At 44.9% G+C, this 21,639-nt stretch overlaps 1 protein-coding gene across 6 annotated transcripts in view; it reads right to left on the reverse strand.

Moving 5' to 3' along the window:
• The window catches only part of SLC14A1 (solute carrier family 14 member 1 (Kidd blood group)), an 86,677-nt gene that overhangs the window by 46,445 nt on the left and 18,593 nt on the right, over positions 1–21,639 (reverse strand). The window contains exon 1 of one of the 6 annotated variants that reach the window (XM_077463082.1): positions 1,393–1,546. The exons of 4 other annotated variants lie outside the window; for them this stretch is intronic. Coding sequence is in view for 1 of the 2 variants with exons in the window: in XM_077463077.1 (XP_077319203.1) it covers positions 1,061–1,099 (39 nt within the window). In the remaining variant the exon portion in view is untranslated. Of the gene's footprint in view, positions 1–1,060; positions 1,160–1,392; positions 1,547–21,639 lie in introns of those variants that run through there. One more of the 6 variants, XM_077463077.1, reaches the window with a different exon arrangement.

The raw sequence follows: 21,639 nt of genomic DNA on the forward strand, positions 1-21,639 counted from the left end.
CAGTATGAAACCCGGACGCATAATTCCAAACCCGAACTGTCCGGGAGAATCTTGGACAGGTGGCAACCCTAATCAGGACCCACTTCCTGTTGGGCCTGGATGAGAAGCAATGGCCCTGGATTTATTTATAGGGCTTCTTTAGACTCTTTTTTTTAGCCATATATATTTATAAAGAACGCCAGTGAATTAGGTCAGTCTTTAAAGAGGAAGTAAACCCTGATGGGTTTACTTCTTTGTCTCCCTGCAAAGGTAAAGCATAATGGACTACTATGCATCGCACAGAAGCCTATTATGTGTCACTTACCTGACACAGGAGCCAGCGATGTCACCGCTGTCCCCTCTTCCACTGAGCGTCCATCTTCTTTCCGGGTATCATGGCTCCGGCGCTGTGAGTGGCCGGAGCCGCGATGACGTCACTCCCATGAATGTGCAGGGAGCCGCCACTAATGGCATATCGCTGTTAGCAGCGGCATGCTCAGTGTGCCTGCACGCTGCTCTCTACGGCGCATGCGCCGTAGACATCGGTGCCTGTCTTTTTGCAAATATATTTCTTGCACCTACAGGTAAGCCTTAATCTAGGCTTACCTGTAGGTCAAAGTAGTTTGTAAGTGTTTACAACCACTTTAATAATATATGAATAAGTGCCGGGGTCACACTTGAATCTGAGAATCCACTGCGGATTCCCGCATCGCACCCAACTCGCACAGCAGTTCACACTGCCTTATGAGAACTGTGGGGAGTGTCAGTACAATGTTGATGACTCCCCCATTTCAGCTCGCATATCACACTGCGAACTGACAGTTTGGACATTAATCAGATCACATGGGAGTGAACACCCATGTGATCCGATTCTGGTGCGGAGCAAAGAAAGGGTCCGGAGCGAGTTTGGTCCAAATGCGTTGCGAGTTCAGCCAGACTATCTGTAATCACATCGCACGGACATCGCATGTGATTTGCACTGCAGTGCAGTACGAATCACATGCGATCTCTCACCACGCACTGGCGTGAACCGGCACTTATTGTCAGTGACACAGAAAATATAATAATTTTTTAAACTCACGTTCTCTTGTATTGCCTGGAAGATGTTTGCGATCTCCATCGGCGGGATATGTTATCGTAATTTTCTGAAGCTAGAGGAGGACCGTCCATGACATGTCTTATCTCTGTCCCTGCCAGAACTCTATGTCTGAGTGTGGTAGAGGGAGATATACAATCCTGTGTAGAATAGTAAACTTCTTATCAATTTTAAAGGGAAGCTATATTATATTATATTGTGTCTGGAGCTAAGTGAGGAGAGTTTATGGCTGTCTTATCTCTGTCACTGCCAGAACTCAACCTCTGTATGTTGTAGGTAGAGATATAAAACGCTGTGTAAAATAGTAAACGTCTCACCGAGTTTAACCACTTCAGCCCCGGACCATTTGGCTGGCCAAAGACCAGAGCACTTTTTGCGATTCGGCACTGCGTCGCTTTAGCTGACAATTGCGCGGTCCTGCGACGTGGCTCCCCACAAATAGAGCTTTCTTTTGGTGGTATTTGATCAACTTTGCGGTTTTTATTTTTTGCGCTATAAACAAAAATAGAGTGACAATTTTGAAAGAAAGGCAATATTTTTAACTTTTTGCTATAATAAATATCCCCCAAAAAAATATAAAAAAATTCTTCTTTCCTCAGTTTAGGCTGATACGTAATTACGTATATTAAACATATTTTTGTAAAAAAAAAAAAAAAAAACGCAATAAGCGTTTATTGATTGGTTTGCACAAAAGTTATAGCGTCTACAAAATAGGGGTTAGTTTTATGCCATTGTTATTAATAAGTTTTTTTTTTTACTAGTAATAGCAGCGATCTTCGATTTTTATCGTGACTGCAACATTATGGCGAACACTTCGGGACAATTTTGACACATTTTTGGGACCAGTGTCATTTTTACAGCGATCAATGCTATAAAATTGCACTGATTACTGTAAAAATGACACTGCCAGTGAAGGGGTTAAGTGTGTCCTAGGGAGTGATTCTAACTGTTAGGGGGCGTGGCTACGAGTGACATGTCACTGATCACCGCTCCCGATCGCATGGAGCTATGATCAGTGACAGTGTCACTAGGCAGAACGGGGAGATGCTGGTTTACATTATGCGATCTGAGACGATCGCGGGTATCCCTGCGCACATCGAGTCCCACAATCCTACTCATGGAGCTCGCGGCAGGGTCGCGCGTGCTGCCAGCGACCACGCGGCGGAAAATTCAAAGGGACGTACAAGTATGCCCATTTGCCCAGCCGTGCCATTCTGCCAACGTAAATATGCATGTGGCAGTTGGCAAGTGGTTGAGAAATGTTATAATATTATATAGCAAGGTCCCAGGCCTCCTTCAGTGAACATAAACAAATCCTGTATTATAATAATAATAATAATATTATTTCTGGAGCGATGGAGGACAGTCCATGACATGTCTTATCTCATTCTCTGTCCCTGCCAGAACTCTGCATCTGAGTGTGGTAAGGGAAGATATGAAATTCTGCGGTTAAAAGTAAGTTTCAATTTAAAGGAAAACTATCATATTATATTATATTATATTACAATATATATATATATTATATTACTGTATATTATCTTATATTACTGTATATATTATATTACTGTATATTATATTATATTATATTACTGTATATTATATTATTTCTGGAGCTATGAGAGGACAGTCCATTACTGTCTTATCTCTGTCCCTCTACATCTGAATGTGGTAGAGGGAGATATACAATTCTGTGCATAATAGTAAACTTCTCATCATTTTTAAAGGGAAACTATAATATATTATCATATATCCTGAGTTACCATTTTTATTCTGATCTAAGGGCTTGTTCTCACCAGCTGGGGCACGTTATGCTCAGTGCCCATCAGTGAGATTGGTTGGTGGCTTTTATAGGTAAATAATATGCTTAAAATACACTAAATGCACATACAGTGAATCCGGAAAGTATTCACAGTGCTTCACTTTTTCCTCATTTTGTTATGTTACAGTCTTATTCCAAAATGGATTAATTCCATTATTTTCCTCAAAAACTCTACAAACAATACCCCATAAGGACAACTTGAAAGAAGTTTGTTTGAAATTTTTGCAAATGTACTAAAAATAAGTATTCACAGCCTTTGCTCAATACTTTGTTGAAGCACCTTTGGCACTAGTAATATTATTATACAGCAGGCATATGCAATTAGCAGACATCCAGCTGTTGCAGAACTACAAGTCCCATGAGGCATAGCAAGACTCTGAAAGCCACAAGCATGACACCCAGAGGCAGAGGCATGATGGGACTTGTAGTTTTGCAATAGCTGGAGGTCCGCTAATTGCATATCCCTGTTATACAGGATTTATATAGTGCTGACAGTTTACGCAGCGCTTTACAACATTAGGGCAGACAGTACAATTACAATACAATTCAATACAGGGGGGAATCAGAGGGCCCTGCTCCTTAGAGCTTACAATCTAGGAGGGAGGGTCAAGTTATACTAAAGGGTAATAGCTGTGGGGGATGAGTTAATGGAGAAAATAGTGCAGTTGTTAGATGGAGGCAGGACAGGCTTCTCTGAAGAGGAAAGTTTTCAGGGATTGCCTAAAAGTGGATACATTTGGAGATAGTCTGACAGATTGGGGTAGGGAATCCCAGAGGATGGGCGAGGCTGGGGAGAAGTCCTGGAGGCGGATATGGGAGGAGGTGACGAGGGAGCTAGAGAGCAGGAGGTCTTGGGAGGAACGAAGAGGGCGATTAGGTTGCTATTTTGAGACTAAGCTAGGGAAGTAGCTGGGGGCAGAGTTGTAGATGGCTTTGTAACTTGTTAGTATTTTGAATTTAATCCGTTGGGCAAGTGGCAGCCAATGGAGGGATTGACAGAGAGGGGCAGCAGACACTGTGCGGTTTGTAAGGTAGATGAGTCTGGCAGCAGCATTCATGGTGGACTGAAGGAGAGATAGTCTATTTAAAGGTAAGCCAATGAGTAGAGGGTTGCAGCAGTCAAGGCGAGAGATAACCAGGGATTGAATCGTGAGCTTTGTGGTTTCATTGGTTAGAAAGGGACATAGTAGGCACTTCCTACTTTATTATTTTGCTGCAAGTGCTGCAATAATACGGCTACCCTTTTTGAGTAAACATCAAAGGCCAAATAGCTGCACATTTCGTGGTAGAACCATCTGAACTATGTGAAGGAACATGTAATGATCGATATGTGATTGTTCTGTGTCAGGTATGACATCTGCTTTTCTTCTGCTGATGAAACATTAATCAATTCTTCAAACTAATACCAAGCAAACTGGTTTACAGTGCATCCAGAAAGTATTCACAGTGCTTCACTTTTTCCACATTTTGTTATGTTACAGCTTTATTCCAAAATGGATTACCGTATTTATCGGGGTATAACACGCACCGGCGTATAACACGCACCCGAAGTTTAGGAGGGCATTTTAAGGAAAAAAGTTTTAAGCCCCGTACACACGAGCGGACTTTTCAACATCCAAAGTCCGACGGAATGATTCCGTCAGACTATTCGATCGTGTGTGGGCTGCAACGGACTTTTGATTCGCAAAAGTCTGACGGACTTTAGAAAATGGAACATGCTTCAAATTTTTCCGACGGAACTCCGCCGGACCCAGTTCCTACCGAAAAATTCGCTCGTGTGTATGCTATTCCGACGGACTAAAACCGACGCTAGGGCAGCTATTGGCTACTGGCTATGAACTTCCTTATTCGAGTCCAGTCGTACGTCATCACTTTCGAATCCGTCTGAGTTTGGTGTGATTGTGTGTGGCCAAGTCCGCTCAGTCGAAAAGTCCGTCAGAACTCTGTCGGAACTCCGGCAGAACTCCGGCAGAACTCCGGCAGAACTCCTTCGGAAGTCTGTCGGACATAAGTCCTCTCGTGTGTACGGGGCTTTAGACTTACATTTAAATGCCCGTCAATGCAGCCTTATCAGTGTGCATCTGCAGCCTTGTCCATCATTGCAGAATGATCAGTGTCATTTGCAGCTTGCCCAACGCTGTTTGCAGCCTTGCAGAGTGTCATTTGCAGCTTGCCAGTGTCATTTCCAGCTCGCCCAGCGCCGTTTGCAGCCTTGCCCATGTTTAAATATCCCGCCGCCGAGACAGACCAAGCGAGCGCCGCCGAAAAAGACCGAGCGCCGCCGAAAAAGACCGAGCCGTCTGCTCGGCTCCGCTCGTAGTCCCGCCTCCCTGCTGTTTCTGGAGCGAGCGCTGCCGAAAAAGACCGAGCCGACTACTGTGTATTCGGCTTGGCTCGGCTCGCAGTCCCGCCCAGTATGCAAGCCGAGCCGTGCCGAGTACACAGTACAGTCGGTTCGGTCTTTTTCGGCGGCACTCGGCCTTTTTCGGCAGCGCTCGGTCTTTTTCAGCGGCCGCTTTTAAGGGGGAAAAAGTGCGTGTTATACGCCGATAAATACGGTAGATTGATTCTTTCCTTCAAAATTCTACAAACAATCCCCCATAATGATCATGTGAAAGAAGTTTGTTGAGATCTTTGCACATTTATTAAAAATAAAAAACTAAATAAATCGAATGTACGTACATTAAGTATTCACAGCCTTTGCGCAATACTTTGTTGAAGCACCAATTACAGCCTCAAGTCTTTTTGAGTATGATGCTACAAGCTTGGTACACCTATTTTTGGCCAGTTTCTCCCGTTCTCCTTTGCAGGACCTCTCAAGCTGCATCAGGTTGGATGGGGAGAGTCGGTGCACAGCCATTTTCAAATCTCTCCAGAGATGTTCAATCGGGTTCAACATGGCTCCAAACTCGAGGGTCTGTCCCTAAATGCATTTATAAATTTCAAAAGCCAGTATAAAGGAGTAGCAGTGGTTAAAAAAAAACACTTGTGGGCTTAATTTTTTTTTTTTTGTATAATTCTCCTTTAAGGAAGCGTGGCAGGGTTGTGTGTCCTATGCTCAACTAATTTTGCTAATAGATGTCCCTCATTCCCATCTCAAAACGTTGGGAGGTATGGGTTTAAGTCTGGGCCCTGGCTTAGCCACCCAAAGACATTCACAGAGTTGTCCCATAGCCACTCTTTGGTTATATTGGCTGTGTGCTTAGGGTCGTTGTCCTGTTGGAAGATGAACCTTCAAGCCAGTCTGGAGGTCCAGTGCTCTCTGGAGCAGGTTTTCATCAAGGATGTCTCTGTACATTGCTGCATTCATCTTTGCCTCAATCCTGACTAGTCTCCCAGTTCCTGCCGCTGGAAAACATCCCAACAGCATGATACTGCCACCACCATGCTTCACTGTAGGGATGGTATTGGCCAGGTGATGAGTGGTGCCTGATTTCCTCTAGACTAGGGATGAGCCGAACACCCCCCGGTTCGGTTCGTACCAGAACTTTCGAACGGACCCCACGTTCGTTACGAACATTAGAACCCCATTGAAGTCTATGGGACTCGAACGTTCGAAATGGAAAGTGCTAATTTTAACGGCTAATATGCAAGATACTGCCCTAAAAAGGGTTTGGGGACCTGCCTCCTGCCCCAGGGGACATGGGTCAATGCCTAAAATGTTTTTAAAAATGGCCGTTTTGGCGGGAGCACTGATTTTACTGACAATGAAAGTGAAAAAAAAAAGTGAAATATTCCTTTAATTATGGTGCCTGGGGGGTGTCTGTAGTATGCCTGTGAAGTGCCACGTGTTTCCCGTGTTTAGAACAGTCCCTGCACAAAATTACATTAAACGGAAATAACACCATTTAAAACTGCTTGCGGTTTTAATGTTATATCTGGTTCCTGCAATATGGTTGAAAATCATTGAGAAAAATGGCATGGGTAGCCCTCCCTGCCCATTACCAGCCTATTTGGGTCTTGTACGCATATTAAGGGGAACCCCGTACCCATATTAAAAAAAGGAAATGCGTGTGGCCCCCAGGCCCTATATACTCAGAACAGCAGTATACAGGCGGTGCAAACAAGACAGGGACTGTGTAGGTTTGTTGTGTTAAGTTGAATCTGTTTGTAATTTTCAACTGGTACATTTTTAAAGTGTAGCTCCAGTCAAAAAAACTATTTTTAAGCTTTTTGGAAAACATAGGGAAGGGTTATCACCCCTGTATAATTTGTTTTGTCGTCCATCTTTTTTCATCTCACTTGCTGCTGTCTCCTTGCGTTTGCAAGTAGGAGACATGTAAGTTGGATGTTTGAAAGTAGGGGCCTGCCCTATATGCTCTGCAGAAATGGCGGAACAAGGTGTTGGTTTTGCCACAACATTGTAAGCCCTGAAAGTGACTCTTGGTGGGCGCTGGAGCGCCCTGCTGTGAACGATTATATCAAGAATTGTAATTACATGCCATTGTTGAACAGTGGTAGAAAAATTGACCTTTGGTGGTTGTGGTGCTGGTGCCACAACACTATAAGTCCTCACAGTTACTCTGGGTGGGCACAGGAAGGGGCCCTCCTGTGAAATATTATATCAAGAATTGTAATTACATGTCCCTGTTAAACAGGGGCAGAAAAATTTGGCCTTAGGCACTGCTGCTGGTGCCACCACACTGCAACCTCTTCCATATACTCTAGTTTTTTTGTTGGAATTAGCCCTGCTGCAAAGCATTGCATCAACGCCCCTGTTAAACAGGGGAAGAAAAATTGGGCCTTAGGCTGAGGTGAATATTGCGGTGTATACTGCGGTCAGGGCACGCAGACAATAACCAGAAAACAGCAGAGATAAAAGGGGTATATACAGATGTATACTGTGCTGTGCTGGAGGCACACACAACTTCCAATAACTCCTGCAGATGGCAAGTGGGCTCAAATAGAGAAGAGCTATGTAGGTGGATTATAGCGGTATGTACTGGGTACAGAGCACGCAGACAGCACGCACTATCTCCTAACACTACTGACTGCAAGCTCTATTATTAAAGATAGATCACTAGCTATATAGGTGAGGTGAATATAGTGGTGTATACTGCGGTCAGGGCACAGACAATAACCACTACACAAGAGCAAGATAGGAAATCAGCCAAAAACGATCGGTGTGTACTGTGTTGAAGGTACACAGAACACCCACTGCTTCAGATGCCAACACACTACACGAGGCCGCCTCAATGGCGGCCTTATATAGGGTGGGGCGTGCACTACACAGCCCGAGCTATGATTGGCCACAGGCATCCTGCCTGTGGCCAATCATGGCTCTCCTCGCTGCTGGCGCTGCGATTGGCCAAGCATGCGGGGTCACAGTGCATGCTTGGCCAATCATGAGCCAGCAATGCACTGCACCATCGCAGTGCATTGTGGGCCGTGAGCGCCACACGAATTTTGACGCGAACGGACCAAGAGTACGGATTTCGCCGAACGGACGAACAGCCAATGTTCGAGTCGAACGTACGTTCGACTCGAACACGAAGCTCATCCCTACTCTAGACATGATGCTTGTCATTCAGGCCAAAAGGTTCAATCTTTGTTTCATCAGACCAGAGAAATTTGTTCCTCATGGTCTTAGAATCCTTCAGGTGCCTTTTGCCAAAATCCAGGCGGGCTGTCATGTGCCTTTCAATGAGGAGTGGCTTCCGTCTGGCCACTTCACCATACAGGTCTGATTGGTGGAGTGCTGCAGAGATGGTTGTTCTTCTGGAATATTTTCCCCTGTCCACAGAGAAATGCTGGAGCTCTGTCAGAGTGACCATCGGGTTCTTGGTCACCTCCCTGACTAAGGCCCTTCTTCCCGATCACTCAGTTTGGCCTAGCAGCCCACTCTAGGAAGAGTCCTGGTGGTTCCAAACTTTTTTCATCTACGGATGATGGAGGCCACTGTGCTCATTTGAACCATTAATGCTGCAAAAAAAAAATTTCAGTACCCTTCCCCAGATCTGTGCCTCAATGCAATCCTGTCTCAGAGGTCTACAGACAATTTCTTGGACTTCATGGCTTGGTTTGTGCTCTGACATGCACTCTTAACCGTGGGACCTTTATCTATATAGACAGGATCCAAATCATGTCCAATCAACTGAATCTACTACAGGTGGAGTCCAATCAAGTTGTAGAAACATCTCATGGATGATCGGTGGAACAGGATGCACCTGAGCTCAATTTTGAGTGTCATGGCAAAGGTTGTGAATACTTATGTACATGTTTTTTTTTTTTCATTTTTGATTTTTAATAAATTTGCAAAGATTTCAAACAACCTTCTTTCTCAATATTATGGGGTATTGTTTGTAGAACTTTGAGGAAAATAATGAATTTAATCCATTTTGGAATAAGGCTTTAACATAACAAAATGTGTAAAAAGTGAAGCACTCTGGATACTTTCCGCATGCACGGGAGTATGGTAAAAATTAAAGTGACACTAAATGAATGCTCACATTGACTGCATTTTCATTTGAAATCGCACAATAGTTCTGCCGCTCCGTGACACCATCGCTGGGATTTTGGCGGGCACGGCCAATTAAAAGGGACGTACAGGTACACCCATTTGCCCACCGCTGCCATTGTGCTGACGTATATCGGCGTTCAGTGGTTGGCAAGTGGTTAAAGGCCCATAAACATGATACGAAAATCAGATGGAAAATTCGTACGACTAGCTGTTTGCCTATTTTCGGATCGTTAGTACGGTGTTTTCGGTGGCCGATTACACTTTTTCATCAGACAAAAGCTGGATATGCAAACTAACATTTTTGTTTGATGTAAACTCAACGTCTGATTTTCGTTTAATATGGTTTTCGAATGAAAAAAAACATAAGAGCAAGACTACGCATGCTCAGAAACGAAAGAATACATACAAAACTATTCAACACATTACATCACTTCGGACGTTGTATTCTGTCGTACGAAAATTTTCCTATGGTGAGTAACCTTTTCACTTTCGACATGAGACTAGCATGCCACAAAAAACAGACGTTCGGTTGTCCGAAAATCTAAGCATGAGTACGAGGCTTTAGACTTCCCTTTACCAGAACTAAGGGGCCAAGCCCAACTCCTGAAAAACAACCCCACACCATAATCCCCCCTCCACCAAATGATTTGGAGGGGTGGGCCAATACTTTGGCAATATAGCGTGGATGAGCGAGTTTGGGGTGGAGGAACTTGACTGGCCTGACCTCAACCTGATAGAACACCTTTAGGATGAATTAGAGTGGAGACTATGAGCCAGACCTTCATTTTCAACATCAGTGCCTGACCTCACAAATACGCTTCTGGAAAAATGATCAAACATTTCCATAGACACACTCCTACACCTTGTGGACAGCCTTCCCAGAAGAGTTGAAGCTGTTATAGCTGCAAAAGGCGGGCCAACTCCATATTGAACCCTACGGACTAAGACAGGGATGCTGTTAAATTTCATGTGCGTGTAAAGGCAGGTGTCCCAATACTTTTGGCAATATAGTGTATGTAATGGTATTGTTTCAGTGCACTCGCTGAAATACTAATCTCCTTGGGCTGTCCAAAGGTGACTATCAGTTTTTACAATCAAAACAATGTTCCTAGTGCTGAGGAAGATTTTCCTCTCCATGGCGCACTACACGCACCCCAGCCACTATCTCATTCATGTGTCCCTCCTTCTCAAGTTCTAAAGTTGGGAGGTATGATATTGCGTATTAATATTTTCAATTTACCACTTGTAGCCCGCAGGTTCATGTTCAAGTCCATTATTTCTGAATTATTGTACTGTGTATGGGGTTAGCAGCCCAAACAACCCATAATTTGGTCTCCTACTGTTTTATTGTTTATGCAGTACACACCCACAGCCAAATGATCAGAACAAGGACACCGGCCACCCACCCCACCCACAGCTGGCTGGAGCCATAGGGATCATCAGACACAGGTGTAAACTGAACGCATATAAAAATGAACCATACAGTATTTTCCTTTCACAAGGCTTAGAACTGGTCTGGAAATAACAGGACATTTTGAGCACTTCTGCATTTAGAAAGCAAAGATTAGTTGCAAAGTTACATAGTAGGTGAGGTCGAAAAAAGACACAAGTCCATCAAGTCCAACCTATGTGTGTGTTTATATGTCAGTATTACATTGTACATCTCTGTATGTTGTGGAAGGGAATTCCACATCCTTGCCGCTCTTACAGTAAAGAACCCTCTACGTAGTTTAAGGTTAAACCTCTTTTCTTCTAATTTTAATGAGTGGCCACAAGTCTTGTTAAACTCACTTCCGCAAAAATTTTCTATCCCTATTGTGGGGTCACCAGTACGGTATTTGTACATTGAAATCATATCCCCTCTCAAGCGTCTCTTCAGGCCGCGTACACACGCGGGGACTGTTCGCTCAACTTTGTTCGTCAAACAGTTTCAGCGGACAGTCCGCTCAAAATTAGCATGGACGGACTTGCCCACACACGACGAACGAACAGTCCGCTGAAACCGTGCGCGATAACGTGAACGGCACGTACGACGGGACTAGAAAACGACGTCCTATACACTGCAATGCAACCTTCGGCGTGTAAATTCTTTCTGAGCATGCGCGAGACTTAGTTTGACGAACAAGCCTACACACGGGCGGACTGTCCGCTCAAACCAAGTTTCAGCGGACAGTTTTTCGGAATTTCCGAAAAACTTTGTTCGTCAGACTGTCCGCTGAAACTGTCTGCTGAAAGCCCACACACGAGCGGACTGTCTGCCGAAACACTGTTCAGCGGACAAAGTTGAGCGAACAGTCCCCGCGTGTGTACGCGGCCTTAGAGAGAATAAGTTCAGTGCTTGCAACCTTTCCTAATAACTAATATCCTCCAGACCCTTTATTAGCTTTGATGCCCTTCTTTGTACTTGCTCCATTTCCAGTACATCCTTCCTGAGGACTGGTGCCCAGAACTGGACAGCATACTCCAGGTGCGGCCGGACCAGAGTCTTGTAGAGCAGGAGAATTATCGTTTTAGCTCTGGCGTTAATCCCTTTTTTAATGCCAATATTCTGTTTGCTTTGTTAGCAGCAGCTTGGCATTGCATGTCATTACTGAGCCTATCATCTACTAGGACCCCCAGGTCCTTTTCCAGCCTAGATTCCCCCAGAGGTTCTCCCCCCAGTGTATAGATTGCATTCATATTTGTACCATCCAAATACATTATTTTATATTTCTACATTTAACCTCATTTGCAATGTAGTTGCCCACCCCATTCATTTGTTCAAGTCTTTTAGGTTTCCACATCCTGCAGAGAAGTTATTGCCCTGCTTAGCTTAGTACCGGCCACAAATACAGAGATTGAGCTATTTACCCCATCCTCCAGGTCGTTTATGAACAAATTAAACAGGATTGATCCCAGCACAGAACCTTGGGGGACCCCACTACCCACCCCGGACCATTCCAAGTACTCTCCATTTATTACCACCCTCTCAACTCGCCCTTGTAGCCAGTTTTCAATCCATGTACTCACCCTATGGTCCACGCCAATGGACCTTACTTTGTACAGTAAACATTTGTGGGGAACTGTGTCAAATGCTTTTGCAAAATCCAGATACACCACATCCACGGGCCTTCCTTTATCTAGATGGCAACTCATCTCCTCATAGAAGGTTAATAGATTGGTTTGGCATGAGCAATTATTCATGAATCCATGCTGATTACTGCTAATGATACCGTTCTCATTAATACTGGCTGTCAAGTAAGGTTTGCGTGGTTTAAGGTGCATATTGGTGGGTGTAGCAGGGCATATGCTAGTATGCTTTAGATTAACTGGGGTGTAAGGTGTAGCATGGTCATAGTTGCCAACTGTCCCCAATTTGCTGGGACAATCCCCCATCTCAATGATGTTGTGTCCCAGAATCAGAGCATCACCCATATGCTCAGTAATCACAGGACCACAGGTGGGAGTGGGCTCTTCCCCTTATAATTATGGGTAGTGCCACCCAGACAGTAGTTATGATCTGGGTGGACAATGTATGGGAATTCAGCAAACAAGGTGTCACTTTAAAGCCCCAAGGAAAAACATGTGTATAGGCGCTACAACCTTCACACATAACAGCTCAGACCTCAAGGCTGGCAACACCTCCAACGTACCAGAATAAGGAAATGGATAGTCGGCACTCAGGATGACATTCAAAAAGTATTCCTTTATTCAAAAAACATATACCATGCTGTAAAAACAGCCTATGAATTTCGGATGTTAGTCCTTAGTCATGGCTTGGACTAATGTCTGAAACGCGTAGGATCTTTTTACAGCAAGGAATACTTTTTGGATGTCATCCTGAGTGCCGGCCATCCCTTTTCTCCTTCACCTTGAAGCCCAACTCCGTGCTCTGGGCTCCCCTCAGCAGTATGTTTTGCTTTTTTTTGTTTGTTTTTTTTTTTTGCGTTTTTATTTTTTTATATTTACCTTTTTATGATGTCTTCTGGCCAATGAAGGACCATGCTGGGTTCTCAATCTTCTCCCGAGAGATGGGCGATCCAGGATGATGGATGGTCTGCCAGTCTTTGCTCAGTCTACCATGTTAAAATGGAACTAAACGCTCTCAGTCACCATTAACTATTTTTAATCTTTATGCTGTTAGCATTAGTAAATAGATAGGAAGGCATATGATATTTAATTTAAACCTTTTTTTCTAAATATTTCTTCAGTTGCTTCCTAGTTTCTGGCCTAGGCTGAAATGATGTCATACATCCCAAGGGTCTTCATGTGCATTTTCTTTTATCTGGATGAGGGGCTTCCTTAGCTAAGCACATCCTCCTATCCTATGACTGAGCTAAGGGCAGATGGATTGCAGGAAGTAAATGGTACATAATTCATCTGCCCTTGCTCAAGATGGCTGAAATGCTAGGGGAATGTTTTTCAAAATGATTTCTCAACAAAATAAAGCATAGGGACATGGATGGATGGGTGAGCGGGGGACTTGGAAACACTTGTTAAAGATAGCCTGATATTAAACTAAAATTTTCCAATTGTTTCCCGTGTAAAATTTTTACTGTAAATATGGCTACCTTCATGTTCAAGATTACAAAATACAAAAAGTATATAAAAAAAAGTATAAAAATACAAAACATATATAAAAAAGCAAAGTTTTAAGGAATAAGGGGCTCCATTCGCAAAAGCAGATTGCATGCGGTATTTCGGTGTTTGCCAAATACCGCATGCTATCCTTTATTAACCACTTCAATACAGGGAACTTTCACCCCCTTCCTTCCCAGCCCAATTTTCAGCTTTTATCGCTCTCGCAATTTCAATGACAATTGCGCGGTCATGCTACACTGTACCCAAATGAAATTTTTATAATTTTGTTTGCACAAATAGAGCTTTATTTTGGTGGTATTTATTCACGACTCCGTTTTTTATTTTTTGCGATATAAGCGCAAAAAAGGCGGAAATTTGGAAAAAAAACAATATTTTCGTTTTTCTATTTTAAAAGAAATCCAATAAAATCAAATTTTGTCATAAATTTAAGCCAAAATGTATTCTGCTACATGTTTTTGGTAAAAAAAATTCCATTAAGTGTATAATAATTGGTTTGTGTGATCACGGACATATGTACGCAAATGATCATGTACATATGTGTGCAGGTGATCACGTACATATGTGTGCAGATAATCATTGGGACATGTAATTTTAGTGGGACATATGTGGGGGACATGTTTTTATTATTGGGGACATGTGTTTTTATTATTTGGGGACATGTATGTTTTGGGGACATGTGTGTTTTGGGGACATATGTGGGGACTGTGTTTGTACTGTGTGGTGTGTTGTGTGTTGACACTAGACTGATGATCAGTGAGTAAAAAGCTGTAAAAAACAGCTCATACTCACTGATCATCAGCCGGCTGCAGCGTTCTGCTCTCCTCTCCTCAGCGTTGACTTCCGTGTGAGGAGAGGAGAGCCGATTGCCTAGCAACCGGCTGTTTGTTTACATCACATGACGGCCGTGATTGGACACAGCCGTCATGTGATCAGGAGGGCCAATCACAGAGCCCTCCTGCCGATCTGAGATGTGCCGTGTCCGGGTGACACGAGCACATCGGGATCGCGCCGCTACTTCTGAAGGACGTTCCTGAACGGCCTATCAGGAGTAGACGGCTCCCACCCGGCCGTATATATGCATTGGCCGGGTGGGAAGTGGTTAAGTAGCGCTTCCTCCTCATGATACAGCGTAGGTTGGACGGGCGATTGCATGCCGGCCGGCATTTGTTATGGGTATTTTTACTGCTTTCTATGTAAGTGAATTTCTTTACTTTTATTAAATTTGTTATACGGAATTATGCTAAGGTGAGTCTTCTTTCCATTTCCCTGGGATCCCGAGTACTGCCTTTCTGCTTCACGTGCTGCTGTTGACGGAGTAGGGGTGAGCTTGAGCCTGTTCAGCGAACAGTGAGCAATTTGGGGTGTTCACGGCAAATTTGAAAAGCCGGAACACCCTGTACAAGTCTATGGGAGAAATCTAAAGTGCTAATTTTAAAGGCTAATATGCAAGTTACTGTCCTAAAAAGTGTTTGGGGACCTGGGCCCTGCCCCAGGGGACATGGATCAATGCAAAAAAAAGTTTTAAAAATGGCAGTTTTTTCAGGAGCAGTGATTTTAATAATGATTAAAGTGAAATAATAAAAGTGTAATATTCCTTTAACTTTCGTACCGGGGGGTGTCTATAGTATGCCTGTAAAGGGGCGCATGTTTCCCGTGCTTAGAACTGTCCCTGTACAAAGTGTCATTTCTGCAGAAAAAAAATTCATTTAAAATCACTCGCGGCTATCATGAATTGTCGGCTCCCATAATACAGAGAACACGCAATGAGTGTTCTCTGTATTACGGGAACCGACAATTCATTCATTGATAAAAAAAAAGCGTGGGGCCCTTCAGGTCTGGTATGGATATTAAGGAGAACCCCGCATCAAATATTTTTAAAAAATTGATGTGGGGGTCCCCCTAAAACTCCATACCAGACCCTTTATACAAGCACGCAACCTGGCAGGCCGCAGGAAAAGAGGGGGGACGAGAGAGCACCCCCTCTCCTGAACTGTACCAGGCTACATGCCCTCAACATTGGGAGGATGCTTTGGGGGTCTGTGACCCCTCAAAGCACCATGTCCCCATGTTGATGTGGAGAAGGGCCTCATCCCCACAACCCTGGACGGTGGTTGTGGCGATCTGCGGGCGGGGGCTTATCAGAATCTGGAAGCCCCCTTTAACAAGGGGACCCCCAGATCCCGGCCCCCCCTTTTTGAAATGGTAAGGGGGTACAAAAGTACCCCTACCATTTCACAAAGAAAGTGTAAAAAATTGTTAAATAAGACAAACACACTTTTGAAAAATTCCTATATGGACCATATGGAGGTTTGAACCTTCAGCTATGGGGCTGGAAGCAATAGACTACAATTGTGATGATGTCACCACAAAAGTAACCAGTTTATTGTAACAAACATTGGACCCCATTCACAAAGAGGTATCTACCGCTTTAAGGAATGTGGTAAAATAACAATTCCTTGTGTATGCTCCATCAGACAATTGTTGTTGGATTTTTTCAGAGCGGGTGTACACAAGTCCGTCGGACCAAAGTCCAAAGTACAAACACGCATGCTCGGAAGCAAGGAATGAGCCGGAAGCGGTCGGTCTTGTAAACTAGCGTTCATAATGAACAATTAACATTCGGCAAATTCTGAAATCTGGAAATGCAGCGCACGTTCTCTTCTTCTTTAACCACTTGCCGACCGGCGCACACCGACGTACGTCAGCAGATTGGCACAGACAGGCAAAGGGGCGTACCTGTACGTCCCTTTAAATTTGCCATCGCGTGCGCGTCGTCGGTCGGGGCGTCCGTGAGTCGGGTCGCGGGTCCCGTGGACTCGATCGCCGCAGGGATACCCGAGATCGTCTCACGGTGAGGAAGAGCGGGGAGTGCGATGACGTCAGCACGTCTGCCACCCGACGTACGCTTCGTCATAAAAAGTCTTATTCATGCGAGTTTTAGTTGTACTAGTGTGGATTTAGGTTTAGCGCGGTATTTATTTTTCTTTTTGATCTATTGTAATTTATTAAATGTAGAAAAACGTTCAAGAAAAAAACTTCAAAATGCCGGGATCTTCTTGCTCTGCATTCTGAATGTGTCAGCAAAGTCAGTTTTCTGACTTGGCCATGATGGAAGTTTGCTGCAGGACAGGATTAGAGTCAGAATGAACTTGGCAAATGATGGTAATTTTCCCCGACAGCTGTAATACTGTGACTGGCATCTCCGCAGACTGTATGAAGACTAATATTTTAAGCAGAATGTCCACCAAAGAAAAACTACAATATCAAAAAAGTGAACCCCGATATATTTTTACTGTGTTAAGTGCATGCATACCAAGTAATGTGTAAGTGTAACCTTTCCAGGTATCTATTACCTCTCACAGAGATCACAGTAATTCCCTTACACTGCCTTCACCTGATTTTCTTCCCAGAAGGACAGCACCATCCTTGTTCAGGCACCATCTGGGGTCACCGTCTATTCCTGAACTGAAATGCCGGCTCAGAGACAACAGTCAGGTAAATCCTGGCGACTGTGCAGTTCTTGACTGTTTTCACAAATGTCTGACACAGATCAGCCTCTGCTGCAGCCTCTCACCTTTGTGACTTGCTACAAAGTTGCAATGTACAGCCTGATCATTGGAGAGAAGAGGCTAAAGAAATGCTCGCTTCACCCCTGCCTGCAGCAGACTGGTGACATCTCAAACTAGGCAAAATCACTGGACTGAAACTCAAGGATTTAATTATAAATGGTGGAGATTTATTTTTTGATAATAGTGAAATGTTACTGTATATTGCGTATTACTGTGAAGAACACTTGCAAAGGTCCACTTAAAAAAATATATTTGGCTATGTGCAAGTTGTTTTAGGGGAGGCACAATGATATTTTGTAACATTTATTCTATATAACAATAATATATATATATATATATATATATATATATATATATACTGTGCCTTGCGAAAGTATTCGGCCCCCTTGAACTTTTCAACCTTTTGCCACATTTCAGGCTTCAAACATAAAGATATAAAATTTTTATTTTTTGTAAAGAATCACCAACAAGTGGGACACAATTGTGAAGTGGAACGAAATGTATTGGATTTTTGAAACTTTTTTAACTAATAAAAAACTGAAAAGTGGGGCGTGCAAAATTATTCGGCCCCCTTGCGTTAATACTTTGTAGAGCCACCTTTTGCTGCGATTACAGCTGCAAGTCGCTTGGGGTATGTCTCTATCAGTTTTGCACATCGAGAGACTGAAATTCTTGCCCATTCTTCCTTGCAAAACAGCTCGAGCTCGGTGAGGTTGGATGGAGAGCGTTTGTGAACAGCAGTTTTCAGCTCTTTCCACAGATTCTCGATTGGATTCAGGTCTGGACTTTGACTTGGCCATTCTAACACCTGGATACATTTATTTGTGAACCATTCCTTTGTAGATTTTGCTGTATGTTTGGGATCATTGTCTTGTTGGAAGATAAATCTCCGTCCCAGTTTCAGGTCTTTTGCAGACTCCAACAGGTTTTCATCCAGAATGGTCCTGTATTTGGCTGCATCCATTTTCCCCTCAATTTTAACCATCTTCCCTGTCCCTGCTGAAGAAAAGCAGGCCCAAACTATGATGCTGCCACCACCATGTTTGACAGTGGGGATGGTGTGTTGAGGGTGGTGAGCTGTGTTGCTTTTACGCCAAACATATAGTTTTGCATTGTGGGCAAAAAGTTTGATTTTGGTTTCATCTGACCAGAGCACCTTCTTCCACATGTTTGGTGTGTCTCTCAGGTGGCTTGTGGCAAACTTTAGATGAGACTTTTTATGGATATCTTTGAGAAATGGCTTTCTTCTTGCCACTCGTCCATAAAGGCCAGATTTGTGCAGTGTACGACTGATTGTTATCCTATGGACAGACTCTCCCACCTCAGCTGTAGTTCTCTGCAGTTCATCCAGAGTGGTCATGGGCCTCTTGGCTGCATCTCTGATCAGTCTTCTCCTTGTCTGAGCTGAAAGTTTAGAGGGACGGCCAGGTCTTGGTAGATTTGCAGTGGTCTGATACTCCTTCCATTTCAAAATGATCGCTTGCACAGTGCTCCTTGGGATGTTTAAAGCTTGGGAAATCTTTTTGTATCCAAATCCGGCTTTAAACTTCTCCACAACAGTATTACGGACCTGCCTGGTGTGTTCCTTGGTCTTCATAATGCTCTCTGCACTTCCAACAGAACCCTGAGACTATCACAGAGCAGGTGCATTTATACAGAAATTTATACAGTGATTACACACAGGTGCCGTCGTAACCGACTTGAGTGGGCAAATGCTCACATTCGATGGTGTCTGGCACTTTGGAGCAGTGTTCTCTTTATGGATGAATCCCGGTTTACCCTGTACAGTACAGATGGCAGACAGCGTGTATGGCATCGTGTGGATAGGGTGCCCACATGTCCTGGATTGCCCGGGACATTACCGCAATTAGTAGGTCTGTCCTGGGCGCCTTCATTCCGGGACAATACAGTGTCCCGGAATGAAATTGACCGAGCGAGCAAATAGCGTTGGCGCTCTCTCTGCCTCCAGCTCCATCTGCCTCCAGCCGAGGGGAGCTGAGACCGCCCCTCCACCCGAGCACAGCCGAGCCCACCTGAGCCGAGGGGACCTGAGACCACTTCCCACCCGAGCACAGCCGAGCCCGCCTGAGCCGAGGGGAGCTGAGACCGCCCCCCACCCGAGCACAGCCAAGCCCACCCGAGCCGAGGGAACCAGAGACCGCCCCCACCCGAGCCTGCCTGAGCCGAGGGGAGCTGAGACCGCCGAGCCTGCCCAAGCCGGGGGAGCTGAGACCGCCCCCCTGCCTGAGCACAGCCGAGCCTGCCTGAGCGAGGGGAGCTGAGACTGCCCCCCGCCCGAGCACAGCTGAGCCCGACCGAGCCGAGGGGAGCTGAGACCACACCCGGTCTGAGAGTAAGGTGGTCAGGTGGTCTGTACTTAGCAAGGGGATCTGTACTGAGGGGATACTGTACTTAGCAGGGAGTCTGTACTGAGGGGGGTCTGTAAATAGCGGGGGGGGGGTCTGTACTGAGGAGGGTCTGTACTGAGGGGGTCTCTACTTAGCAGGGGGTCTGTACTTAGTGGGGAGGTCTGTACTGAGGGGGGTCTGTACTTAGCGGGGGGGTCTGTACTGAGGCGGGTCTGTACTTAGTGGGGGGGTCTCTACTGGGGGGTCTATACTTAGGGGGTCTGTACTTATTGGGGGGTCTATACATATCGAGGGGGAGTCCGTACTGATAGAGGGGGATCTATACTGAGGGGGGACTGTACTTAGTGGGGGGGTCTGTACTGAGGGGGGTCTGTACTTATTGGGGGTCTATACATATTGGGGGGAGTCTGTACCGAGGGAGGATCTATACTGGGTGAGGGGGGCTGTACCTAGTGGGAGGGGGTCTGTACTTATTGGGGAGGTGGTCTGTACTGAGGGAGGGGGATCTATATTGAGGGAGAGGGGTCTATACTGAGAGAGGGGGTTCTGTACTGAGGGATGGGGATCTATACTGAGGGAGGGGGGTCTATACTTAATGAAGGGGGGTCTATACTGAGGGGGGACTATACTTGCCAGGGAGTTACACCATGTTTTACCGCACCGGTGGGGTGACGCCAACCCTAGCGAAGTCACTGCTATCCACCTCCTCTATCTTCTCTGGGCCCACTCCAGCATGCTTTAAAACAAGCCCCCGGGCTACACTGCCAACGGTGGTAAGCGACACGCTGCATCTAGTGGCAGGTGATGGTGGCAAGTGACACACTGCATCTGGTAGCAGGCGACGGTGGCATGCTGCATCTGGTGGCGCATAACAAGCTCAGGGTTATATTACAATGTAGTAATAGAAATAATATGATTTGATCACCTGACAAATCACTCGCCCCTGAAATCCCTGTCAACTCAAAGACTACATTCAACAGCCCCCCCCCCCCCCACACTCCTTGGCAAAATTGTCCCGGAATGGTAGTTTGGAAATGTGGTCACCAGTGTTGGTCATCTTACTTTAAAAAAAGTAATTATTTAAGTTACAAATTACTTCTCCCAAAAAGAAATTGCGTTAGCAACTCAATTACTACGTTGGAAAAGTAATTAGTTACTCAGCAAAGTAACTGACTTTTTTTTTTATATTCTAAGGGGCAGGTCTAGTATTACTCTAAGAAAGGGGCGCGTTCCCCCCTGCACGTCTATTTCCCCTCTGTACCCCCCTGCATGTCTGTTCCCCCCCGCACATATATCTGTTCCCCCTCTGTACCCCACTACACATCTATCACCCCCCCACAAACATATATCTGTTTCCTCTCTGTACATCTGTCCCCCCCAAACTCATGGATCGGATCGTTCCTCGGATCAGAGTCACAGATCGGATCATTTTTCGAATCAGCAGATAATTGAATTTGCAAAAACCTGTGAATATTCCACCACCATATAGTCCCCACTGTAATATCCACAATCTCCCCACTGTAATATTGGCTGAGTATGGCTGGGTATGGCTGAGCATGGCTGGGTATCGCCGAGTATGGCTGGGTATTACCGAGTATTGCAGAGTATGGCTGGGCATTACAGAGTATCACAGCGTATGGCAGAGTATGGCTGGGTATTACAGAGTATGGCAGAGTATGGCTGGGTATTACCGAGTATGGCAGAGTATAGCAGAGTATGGCAGAGTATTGGCTGGGTATGGCACAGTATGGGCAGGGTATTGCAGA

This window comes from Lithobates pipiens, unplaced genomic scaffold (genome assembly GCF_037356315.1).
Source record: "Lithobates pipiens isolate NorthernLeopardFrog02 unplaced genomic scaffold, aLitPip1_a1.2 Scaffold_3, whole genome shotgun sequence".
Taxonomy (NCBI): domain Eukaryota; kingdom Metazoa; phylum Chordata; class Amphibia; order Anura; family Ranidae; genus Lithobates; species Lithobates pipiens.